The 12,201-nt window shown below is 44.1% G+C and overlaps 1 protein-coding gene across 1 annotated transcript in view; it reads right to left on the bottom strand.

The window, feature by feature from the left end:
* Positions 1-7,641: 7,641 nt before the first annotated feature.
* The window catches only part of LOC121384979, a 23,020-nt gene continuing 18,460 nt past the window's right edge, over positions 7,642-12,201 (bottom strand). The window contains exon 3 of the mRNA XM_041515487.1: positions 7,642-12,201. This exon is cut by the window's right edge and continues 41 nt beyond it. Within this exon, the coding sequence (XP_041371421.1) occupies positions 8,607-12,201 (3,595 nt within the window). The 3' untranslated portion in view covers positions 7,642-8,606.

The raw sequence follows: 12,201 nt of genomic DNA, 5'->3' as shown, positions 1-12,201 counted from the left end.
TACCGTGCGAGTTTTGTCACGCTTCGTAGCTGGTTTGTGTGAATTCTGTGAGATTTAACATGCCTGTAACGTACAGTTCATCATTTATACCAAAGACCTGCTGTTGCTCAAATGAATATAGCCTATACATGTATAATATTATGTATTTTTAAAAAATCATGGTGTCAGTTTACAGGATTCGAACCTACTGCATCGATTCGAATAGCATTTGACAGTCCGCGACGTTAACCAATTGGTTACCGGATCGTCCAAAGAATAACAACCCTAAAACAATGGAAGCCCAGTTAATCCTATTTAAGAATGTGTGCTGTCGAACACTCGGTTCGAAACTAATGTAACAGTTTGGTAAATACAGCGATTTTAAATTGCAAAGGTGCTAATGAAGGAAAGAAGGAAATGTTTTTATTTAACGACGCACTCAACACATTTTATTTACGGTTATATGACGTCAAACATATGGTTATAGACCACACAGATAATGAGAGAGGAAACCCGCTGTCGCCACTTCATGGGCTACTCTTTTCGATTAGCAGCAAGGGATCTTTTATATGCACCATCCCACAGACAGTTTAGTACATACCACCCTTTGATATACCAGTCGTCGTGCACTGGCTGGAACGAGAAATAGCCCAATGGGCCCACCGTCGGGGATCGATCCCAGACCGAAAGCGCATAGAGCGAGTGCTGTACCACTGTGCTACGTCCCGTCCCAGGTGCTTATTACGCACTCGGGGACTAATAGTCCACCATCATAAATGTCGAGCCAGTAAATACTATTTCTTTCCTAGGTGTAAATGGGATGTGGTGGCCACCCCCTCCCCCCCCCCCCCTCCGAAAAAAACACAAAAAACAACAATAATAAATAAATAAATAAATAATAATAATAATAAAATAAATTTTAAAAAAAATAATAATAAAAAAAAACATTTAAAATACGACCGCCATTTTTAATCGCTAGCCCTCAGTAGCCGAGACTATATACACGACCGCCAGGAATTTAGCCACTTCTACATTAAGTGATTAAGTTGGCGGTGTCCGTTGCTGTTGTATTTATGAAGTTCGTCTTTGTACGCAATATTTATATTAGCACGATGTGTGTATGGTAATCGACCGGAACTGAGAGGGGAAAAGATCCTTGCGACGTGCGGCACCGGGTAAGAACAAAGCAGGCTGTGGACAGTGCAGACGAAAAGATCCTTGCGACGTGCGGCACCGGGTAAGAACAAAGCAGGCTGTGGACAGTGCAGACGAAAAGACCCTTGCGACGTGCGGCACCGGGTAAGAACAAAGCAGGCTGTGGAACCTATAGACGAAAAGATCCTTGCGACGTGCGGCACCGGGTAAGAACAAAGCAGGCTGTGGACAGTGCAGATGAAAAGATCCTTGCGACGTGCGGCACCGGGTAAGAACAAAGCAGGCTGTGGACAGTGCAGACGAAAAGAGAAGAAACGATCAGAACGATAGGAAACTATTACAACGGCCTGGCGTATTATATTATAGCTTCCACTGGTCATTCAGAGACAATGTCAGCTGGTAGTGGAGGACTATGTTTGGATATCACACGTTAGGCAAAACAACAACGGTCGCTGCTCAGACCAAAGTTCCAGAATTGATGCCGCGATGCGGGTTTGTTTTGTTTTCTTGGAGGGGAGGTGGGGGGGGGGGGGGGTCTCTTGGGTTTTTCTTTGGGGGGGGGGGGTGTTTGGGTGTTTATTTGTTGTTGTTTTTTGGGGGTTGGGGTTTTTTTTTAAAGCATTGACTGCACAGAAAAGGTGGGTATATTTGATGACGAAATAAGGGACATATTTAAACTGAACTCAGAATGCACATCCTAGTTCATGCGCGATGGCATTTTGGCTCCAAATGCGGTTTTACACCATAGGAAGAAAAGCCCGGTAAAAATCGGTGTCATACCGCGGGAAATTAAAAATAAAAATTGTTGACGCGCAGTCGTCACAATTGACCCGCGCGCTGACCAGAGATCAACAATTTATTATGTTGAGACTCATAGACCAGGTAAATATTAAAGGTATGGGGGGGGGGGGGGGGGGGGGGATACCACGGCCTTTCACCAGTGGCAATACATTATTGAGGGGGGGGGGGGCATACCCGCAAGAGACCGTTAACTCATTCTTGCTGCCCAGTGACAAAACCTAGTAATGTGTGTTTTGTTTAACAACACCATCCAGAGCACATTGATTAATTAATCATCGGCTATTGGATGTCAAACATTTGTTAATTCCGACTCGTAGTCATCAAAGAAAACCCGCTACACTTGTCCTACTGCAGAAAGGGGTCGTTTGTATGCACTTTCCTACAGACTGGAAAGCACATACCACGAAAGGGGTCGTTTGTATGCACTTTCCCACAGACAGGAAAGCACATACCACGGCATTTCACCAGTTGTGGTGGACTAGTTGGAACGACAACAAAACCAATCAATTGAATGGATCCATCGAGATGCTTCGACCCTGCGACACAAGCACCTCAAGCGAGCACTCAAACTACTGAGCTAAATCCTCCCCCCCCCCCCCCCCAAAAAAAAAAAACACCCCTAGTAAATCAAATTTTTATCAAAATTTAGATAATTACTATTAGGTAATTACTATAGTATCTCAAATTTATTAGTAACAGTATAACTATACTTCATGTCTGAGTGTGTTAACGTTCGTTAGTTTTAATTGCCGTGCTTATATCCAATTAAGGTTCAAGCACGCTATACTGGGCACACACCTTAGCTATCTGGAATGTCTGTCCAGGAAAGTGGGTTAGTCAGAGAAAATTCTGTGTAGTGGCCTTACACCTACCCAAAGAAAGAAATGTTTTATTTAACGACGCACTCTACACATTTTATTTACGGTAATATGGCGTCAGAGATATGGTTAAGGATCACACAGATATTGAGAGAGGAAACCCGCTGTCGCCACTTCGTGGGCTACTCTTTTTGATTAGCAGCAAGGGATCTTTTATATGCACCATCCCACAGACAGGGTAGTACATACCACGGCCTTTGATATACCAGTCGTGGTGCACTGGCTGGAGCGAGAAATAGCCCAATGGGCCCACAGACGGGGATCGATCCTAGACCAACCGCTCGCCGAACGAGCGCTTTACTACTGGGCTACGTCACGCCGCTACACCTACCCCTTTAAGTTATTAAAACGTTTTCTGGGTGGATGCAGGTGAACCCAGTGCCTACGAGCATCAACATCGATAGCTTAACTGCCAGGCTGGTAGGTACTGGGTTCGGATCCCAGTCGAGGCATGGGATTTTTAATCCAGATACCGACTCCAAACCCTGAGTGAGTGCTCCGCAAGGCTCAGTGGGTAGGTCTAAACCACTTGCACCGACCAGTGATCCATACCTGCTTCAACAAAGGCCATGGTTTGTGCTATCCTGCCTGTGGGAAGCGCAAATAAAAGACCCCTTGCTGTCTGTCGTAAAAGAGTAGCCTATGTGGCGACAGCGCGTTTCCTCTATAAAAATAAAACAGTGTCAGATTGACCATATGTTTGACGTCCAATAGCCGATGATAAGATAAAAAAAATCAATGTGCTCTAGTGGCGTCGTTAAATAAAACAAACTACTCTTTGTTTACTACACTGCCAGTCACGGGGCGGTACGTAGCTCAGTGGTAAAGCGCTCGCCTGGTGCGCGGCCTTTTTAGGGTCGATACCCGTCGGTGGCTTCAATGGGAAATGTTTCGTTCTAGCTTGTGCACCACGACTGGTATATCAAGGGCCGTAGTATGTGTCTGTGGGGTGGTGCATATAAAAGATACCTTGCTTTCTAATGAAATATATAGCGTGTTTCCTCTCTAAGAAAATATGTCATAATTACCAAATGTTTGACATCCGACGATTAAGGACCAATGTGCTCTAGTGATGTCTTTAAACAAAACCAACTGGGGGGGGGGGGGGGGGTCGATTTTTTTTCAATCAAGATAACAACGCGGTATCAATTTTAATACAATTTACCCAAAAAAAAGCGTATGGCGAAAACCTCATTTGCATGTTTACTAAATTTATATCTAACAGTTGAAGGAGTACTGAAGGAGTTTTAATGTAGTATCAGTACTAAATTAATATTCACCACCCACGCAAGGCTATCCGTTTATAACATCCATACGCGATTCGAGTCTTTAAATACCTGTTTACTATTCATGTGCGTTTACCCTCGCGTCTGCATTACAGTCGATGGTCCGTAGAAGGAAAAAAAACCCAAGTCAATTAAAGTAGCAGACCCTAGTTTCAACTCTTGAAAATTTACACTGAGTTCGATTAAAGGGACATTCCCGAGTTTACTGCCATTTTTAAGATGTTATCGACTAACGGAGACGTTTTAACGATTGTAATTACATATCAAATATATTTTCCTGCATAATATATTAATGGCTGTATATTAAACGTGTTTTTGATCGTTCTAATATTTGTACTAGGTTAAATTTCATTTTATTTCCTAAAATATATTATTTTCGTACGTATGAAATTATTTGAAGACAAAATCCAGTTTGGGCTTCTTACAAGTATTAAGACGACCAGAAACACATTGAATGTACAGACACTGTTATTCTAAACAAAAAATATATTTAATATGTAAGTTTAATTGAAGAAATGTTTTATTAGTCGGAAACATTTTACAATGCAGCAAAGTCAGCAATGTCCCTTTAATCTATACGACTGTAACACATTTGGATAACGTTCCATAACCGTTACTTCTTGGAGGTACTTGCGTTTTTAGAATTGTAAAAAATATGTATTTCGTGGCATTACAAAGACCAGGATGACGAGAAACTCTTAGGATGTACAGAAATGGATACAAGATTAGTAATGTCTGATTTCAGTTGTCTAACACGGCTCTAATAGTAACCCAAAAAATGCGTCATGGTTTTTTGTGGGGTTTTTTGTTTTTTGTTGTTGTTGTTTTTCAAACTACTGTTTGTCACATTAAAGGGACGAGACGTAGACCAGTGGTAGAGCGTTCTACTGTTGCGCGGTCGGTCTGGGATCGACCCCCGTCAGTGGGCCCATTGAGCTATTTCTTATTCCAGCCTGTGTAACACGACTGGTATATCAAATGTCGTGGTATGTGCTGTCCTGTCTGTAGGATGGTGCATATAAAAGAGCCCTTGCTAATAACGGGGAAATATAGCGGGTTTCCTCTATACAGTATATATGTCAGCATTACCAAATGTTTGACACCCAATAGCCGAAGGTTAACAAATCGATGTCCTCTAGTGGTGTCGTTAATCAAAACAAACTCTGTGTCACTTTAAGCTCACCCAGTTCTTGTGGTCCTGCAGCACATTTCATTTCATGTTCGTGCTGGTATCGAATTAATGTTCAAGCACGCTGTCCTGGACACACACCTCAGCTATCCTGGCTGTATGACTAGGACATTGGGTTAGTGGTTACTGACAGATTCATTAAAACTCATTCTGGGTGGTAGCCTGTACCTGGCTGCGAACCCAGTACCTACCAGCTTTATGCCCGATGGCTACAACACCACCGATGTCGCTTAACTGCCACAGTTGCCAATGTTGTTTAATAACATTTGATTAATCAATGTGCTGGGGTGTCGATAAACAACCATCTCATTTGTTTGTCGTTAACACACAAAGCAATAACACAATAAAAAAAAATATACATTTTATTTATAACAGTCATAAATACACTATTATTTTGTGCGTAAATATGCCTGAAACTAAATAATCGTATGCATTGAAAACGGGGTGGGGAGGAGGGGTGGGAGTGTCAGAATGCATTGACTCCTCAACTCCCAAGACACTACCTTGACCCTCAGTTGAAAATAAATACATTTATTATATGCATAGCCATGAAATATATAGATCTACGGAAACCATAAAAGTAATATCCGGTGAAAAGTCACATTTTCACTGTATTCTATCTACAGTGAAAATATAGAAATGGTATTTACTTTTGTGCAAAGGTTTATGATTAAATTATCTCCCTTTATCTCGTTTATTCGTATTTAAGTTTGGTTATTACCAGTGCAGTGCAGTTGAAAAAAATGTAATTTAAACAACTGTACCTATAAACAAGGGATATGAAGTGCATCAAATATCTAACACGAATTGAATATAAAGCTAAATAATGATGACACAATGTCCTGTCATTGCGTGTAAGTGTAAGAATTTAACTGCTTTCGATTCGTTCGGTTTTTGTTGGGGATTTGGAGTATCGCTTTGTCAGGTACACTTTGTATGTTTGCACAGCGGTGTTATTAAATAAATGTTAATATACTAATCCATCGGAAAAAATATATCATGGCGAAAGATGTCAAAATTAGGAAAGACGTATATAATAAATAGACCATTTCATGGTTGTTTTTAACACGATTTCTATGTCAACTCATGATGTATGAAAACCATATTTTCACTCATTGCTTCGCAATTCGTGAAAATATGGTTTTCACACATCACTCGTTGACATACAAATCGTATTGGGAAAAAACCATGAAATAGCCTCTATATATAGCTGCCTCCCACCCATCCACCCCATCCATCCCATAGAATGAAGACCCCCTTCCACCCCACCCCCATATGTTAAAACAACAAAACCTTTGGAAAAACAAAACGCCGTCATATTAGGTCCACCATAACCTGGTTTAGTGTTAATCAGACAACACAAGTTTCGGATACTACATGTAACCCTAACACTGATTGGATGCCTTTCTACGCGGACTATTAATAAATAACGGTTATCATGATTGGATATTTGTTCACACCCTTTAATGGGATGTTCAACAAAACAGAACATTGCATAACTACTTTAAAATATATTTTTAGAAATACATATTATAAATTTTTAAAAAATACATATTACAAATATGTTACAAGATAGTTCAAAGGAATGTTAAATATTACAAATATGTTACAAGATAGTTCAAAGGAATGTTAAATGAGTCAACAAATTAGTTTTCAATATAAACAGATTTAAAGTAGAAAACTACAACAACAAATAATTCAGCATGATAATCTATAAATCGCCAAATGATAGTAAATGTATTAAACGCTAGGCATCGTGATAAACAATAAAAGAAATATACAATGTACATGTGATCCATCCGTCCATCCATCCATCCATCCATCCATCCATTCATTGATATATTCATATTTATCCATGCATACATACATATCCATCCATTCATTCATATATACATATTTATCCATGCATACATACATATCCATCCATATATATGTGTGTGTTGGTATATATATATATAGATATATATATATATAATATATATAGATATATAATCTGATATATATATATATATATATATATATATAATATATCCTTTGGCCCATCCATCCGTTCCATACCTGTCTGGTGGCTTTTCGTTTTTGGATACATACACATCCATCCATCCATCCATCTATCTATCCAACCCATCCGTCCATCCATCCCCAATCTATACATATCCATCCATTCACCATCCATTCGTCCATCTATCCACCCATCCATATATACCCATCCATTCATCGATCCATCGATCCATCCATACATCTATACATATATCCATCCATCCATCCATCCACCCATCCATCCATACATATCCATCCATTCATCAATCCATCCATCCACCCACCCATACATATCCATCCATTCATCGATCCATCTATCCATACATACATCCATCCACCCGTCCATACATATATCCATATATGCATCCATGTAGTGTATATCAATAACATGCATATCGATATATCGGTGTATCTTTGTATAAGGTCGAGTATTGCGATTAATTATTGCCGTCTTCAATATTCGATGGCTCACTCGGATATCACTGGATGCTTTGCTTAACAATAATATCAGCAGTTGTGTCACATAATTATTTTAACAACAAATTGACACTATAGTGTCAAAAAGGGAAAACATCAGTAAGTATTACTGTCATAACATGTATGTATGATGGAGAATGCCTAGTAAGTTGTATAACTTGTGCCTAATCCATTTGTTCTTTAAAAAGCAATAAAATATGTTTCAATCACAAGTTTGAGCAAATAAATATATATTCGCGGTAAAAACGTCAATGTGTATCAAATAAAATGGTATCAAACCAACTGCATAGTTTGTTTACAAATGGTTAAAATTTGAAAAAACAAATGTTAGCATAAACATAATTATGCACATCATCTCATGCTTTCGAATAACCATAAAATAGTGGGGGGAGGGGTGTAAATTATTTGATTACATTCTTCATTACCGTTACCCCTTGAAATACACACAGAGGAAAAACATTTCCGTGAGAATAGTTTAAAGGGGAAGTCCTGAGTTTACAACCATTGTAAAATGTTTCTGACCAATAGAGCCTTTTCGATGATATACAAATTAAATACATTTTCTTATTTAAAATATCAGTGTCTGTATTTACAAGGTGTTTGTTGTGGTCCTAATGCTTGTAGTAACCCAGACCAGATTTTACCACCCAATACTTTTGTACGTACGAAAAACTTTTTTTAGGTATGGGTATTTGTTTTGGGGGGTGTCCCCCCCCCCCCCCCCCCAAAAAAAATCTTTGGATCCAATAATGATTCTGCAGCTGTGAGTTAAAACATGTTAAGAAACATTGTCATCTTCTTTTAATCTTTCTGCTTCTTCGTCAATTTCAGTTTGACGACAACGCCGCGAATTTCATCCAGTGCCGTCTGCATCTGTTTCAGCTGATCCGTCATCCTGTTCTCCATGTTCTTAATCCGCGAATTCAGGTCTCGCACAGCCTCGATTTCGCTTAACTCTGATTTCGTCTGATCTACACTGACGAGATCTCGCGAGACTTCGATATACCAGTTCATGTCGGCTTTGTCTTTCGGCGAGGGCAGAATCTGTCCGTAGTGGAGCTTGACTCTACTGAAGAGCTTCGTGCACCAGGGGTTCGACTTCTCTATGTCCACTCCGAGCTGCACGGACTCGATTCTCCACCCCAGCTGTCGTCTGCGCAAGATGTCCGAATAGGAGTCGTTCATCATGGCTATAAGCAGATTGAGGAGCACGATGGTCCCCAAGATCATGTAAATGATGTAGAGGATCTTGATGTACAGCGTCGACCTGCCCACAGCTTGGAGACTCGTGGCGACGCTCCCGTCGAACAGCTCCCCCATCCCTATCATCAGGTTGAAGAAGAGGAACATGGTGTCGAGGGGCGAGGCGTAGTTGGCGATGAGCGCGGGGGAGACCTGGAAGAGGACGTGCACGCAGAACGAGAAGGCGAGCAGGACGAAGAGGTAGACGAAGAGGAACTTGAGCACGTCCTTGATGATCATGTGCTGGATCATCTTCCAGAAGTAGTGAATCAGCTTGAAGCCCCGGGTGAACGAGATAGTGAACAGCCAGCCCAGCAGGAGGGATGGCGCCAGGAAGTAGTCGTGGTAGCTGTAGCCGACGGAGAAAAGCACAATCCACACCACGACGAGGATGGCGTACACGAAGCTGAAGAGGATGGATATGTAGGTCTCTATCAACGTCACGACGCCGCCGTCTCTGCCGATGTGCAGCTTGTAGCTCACCGTGAACTGTCCCATGCACACCGACTTGATCGTCCGGTACAAGACATAAAATAAAAACAGCGCTGGTTCTATAGGAACGACCGCGTACAGCAGAACGGTTGGAGCGTCGACTGAGTAATCGGACGGAGAAATTCGGCGCCTTTCCAACAGGGCGTTTGAGCAGTAGCTGAAGGTGGCCATGTAGGCGATGTGAAGTATGATCAACACGATGTTTGTCCACGCGGCCACCGAGCCGTACGCCTTCTCGATCAACTTTATGGGCGGGATGTCGAGGATTTCCGAGGCCTTGTCTGTCGACTCGAGAGACAGCAGCCACTCTATGCACGACGGCCTCGGGATGACGCGCGTGTTGTTGCAGAAGCCAGTCAGAGAGTTATTGGTCAGCGGCGTTAGGTGTGTGACGTTGAAACGGACCTTGTTCTGAACCTCGAAACACATGACGCCTTTCATCATCATCAACATCTTGACGATGTCCACGGCGCCCACTTTGTAGGCCGTGGCGAGGACGTTGAGGTCGGCGTTGTTGTAGAGGTCGATGGTGAGACTGAGGACGGCCTGCCGCTTGTATCTGGAGTACAGATCGTGGTCGTCCGGGTACTGGAGTCCTCGCTCCATGCACCACCACTTCACCGCCTCGTCCGTCACCATCTCGAACATCTTCACGTGCTGTTTGGCGCGGGCGGGATCGGCCACAGACGATTTCGTCAGACTGTGCAGGACGGTGTTGCCCTCATGGTCCTTGAACGCCAGGTTGGCGCCGTACAAAATGAGACGCCGAACGGCTCCAGTGAATCCCTGAGACGCGGCCAGGTGGATGATGCCCTCCTTCCTGTTGTTCTGTTCGTTGATGTCGGCGTCACGCTTCATCGACTCGTAGATGTCGAGCATCATGTCGAGGACGTCTGGCTCGCCGGGTCTCACGGCGGCGTGCAGCGGCGTGTTCCCGTCCTGACCTTTGTCCTTAAGGCGCACAAAGCGGAACTCCCACAGCACGTCGGGCTTGGCGAACTGCGCCGCCACGTGCAGCGGGTTGTTGCCGTCGTTATTCACGACGTTCAGACTCTCGTGCGCGTGCGATTTGATGACGTAATTGAACATCTGTTTGACGGTTCTGGGCTCGATCAGCTGGGAGGAAGCGGCCACGTGCAGGGCCGTCTCGCCCGACTCGTTCTTGACGTTCGCCTTGGCGTTCCGCTCCAGAAGGGCGACGATCGTGTCGTGGTGGCCCTTGATCGCGCTGATGTGAAGCGGAGTGTTGCCTCGCTCGTTCTGCAGGTCGACGCTCAGTCGGTCGCTGAACTTCCTGATGACCGCGTGTCGGTTGTTGATCGCGGCGTAGTGCATCAAGTTGTTGCCCTCGTCGTCCCGCGCCAAAGGGTCCAACTTAAGCTGTAGCAACATCTCCACCTTGTCGCAGTGTCCGCCGGCAGCCGCCTGCAGCAGCGGCGACTTCTTTCTGCTGAAGCACAACACGCCGTCTTCCATCACCATGGCGCCAGTCTCTATCAGACTGTCGATCAACACTCTGATGACGTCGTCGCTCTCGTTGTCGACCGCGAAGCTCCAGACGTCGTCCCCCTCGTGGTTCTTGTGGTTCATGTCGGCGCCGTGTTTCACCAGAGTCTGCAGCACGAAAGGATGGCCGAATTTTGCCGCCAAAATCAGCGAGGTGTCTCCCCTCTCGTCTGCTTCGTCGATCCGCGCTCCGTGCGACAGTAGCGTGAGTATGACGTCAGTGTGACCCTCCCTCGCCGCGTGGTGGATCGGCCTCTCTCGGCCTCGGATGCAGAAGTTGACGTCAGCGCCGTTGCTAAGCAGAATCGTGACGATGTCGTTCATTCCGTAGGCTGACGCCACGATCACTGGAGCCACCAGCCCGAGTTTTCTCGTTTTGTTCACGTTGGCTTTGCCTTCTCTCGCGAGAAGCTCCACAGTTTCCGAGAATCCGTATCTGACAGCCCAGTACAGCGCGGTGGATCCTTTGTCGTTCTCCATGTCCGTCAGAGCTTTGCGATTCAGCAACATTTTCACAGTAGTCACGTGACCCCAGCGGGCGGCCCACAGCAGAGCCGTGTCTTTCTTCTGGTTGATGTGATTGACGTCAACATCGCAGTCCAAAAACAGCTCGGCCATTTCCGTGAATCCGTGAAATGCGGCCAGGTGCACACACGGGAAAGTTCTCGGTCTTTGACCGGAAATTGTTACGGGCGTTTCCTGAAGGAGTAATTTCATCAAAAGATCCTTGTCGGAAATCCTCTCGGTAAACAACTTTGCCATTTCCAAATCGTTAAGCTCGGTTATTTTGTGTAGGGCGTTCTTTTTGCCTGTTATACTTCCCAGAAACACTCCGTACTCCTGTCCCAGTAAACCCGTGTAGTCAGACTGGATAAGCATCTTGCTTATCTCCCTTTTGTTGTTCTCTAGAGCGTAATGCAGCAGATTCTGACGTGTTTCCGACTGCAGAAAGACGTGGTCTGTCAGACGTGTGTTCGTGGGGAGACTCTCTAGCTTGGTCTTCAGCTCATCGCTTGACCCTCGAGAAACCAGCTCAAATAGTTCGTCACGCATACGCACTGGTCCAGCACTGTTCACCCTTGAATCAAGTTGGTGTACCGAGATCTCGCTGTGCGAGACTTTGCGAGGTACTTCCTGAGACTCCGATATCGTCGTC

This window comes from Gigantopelta aegis, chromosome 11 (assembly GCF_016097555.1).
Source record: "Gigantopelta aegis isolate Gae_Host chromosome 11, Gae_host_genome, whole genome shotgun sequence".
Taxonomy (NCBI): domain Eukaryota; kingdom Metazoa; phylum Mollusca; class Gastropoda; order Neomphalida; family Peltospiridae; genus Gigantopelta; species Gigantopelta aegis.
This window is presented reverse-complemented; position numbering and strand designations above follow the sequence as displayed.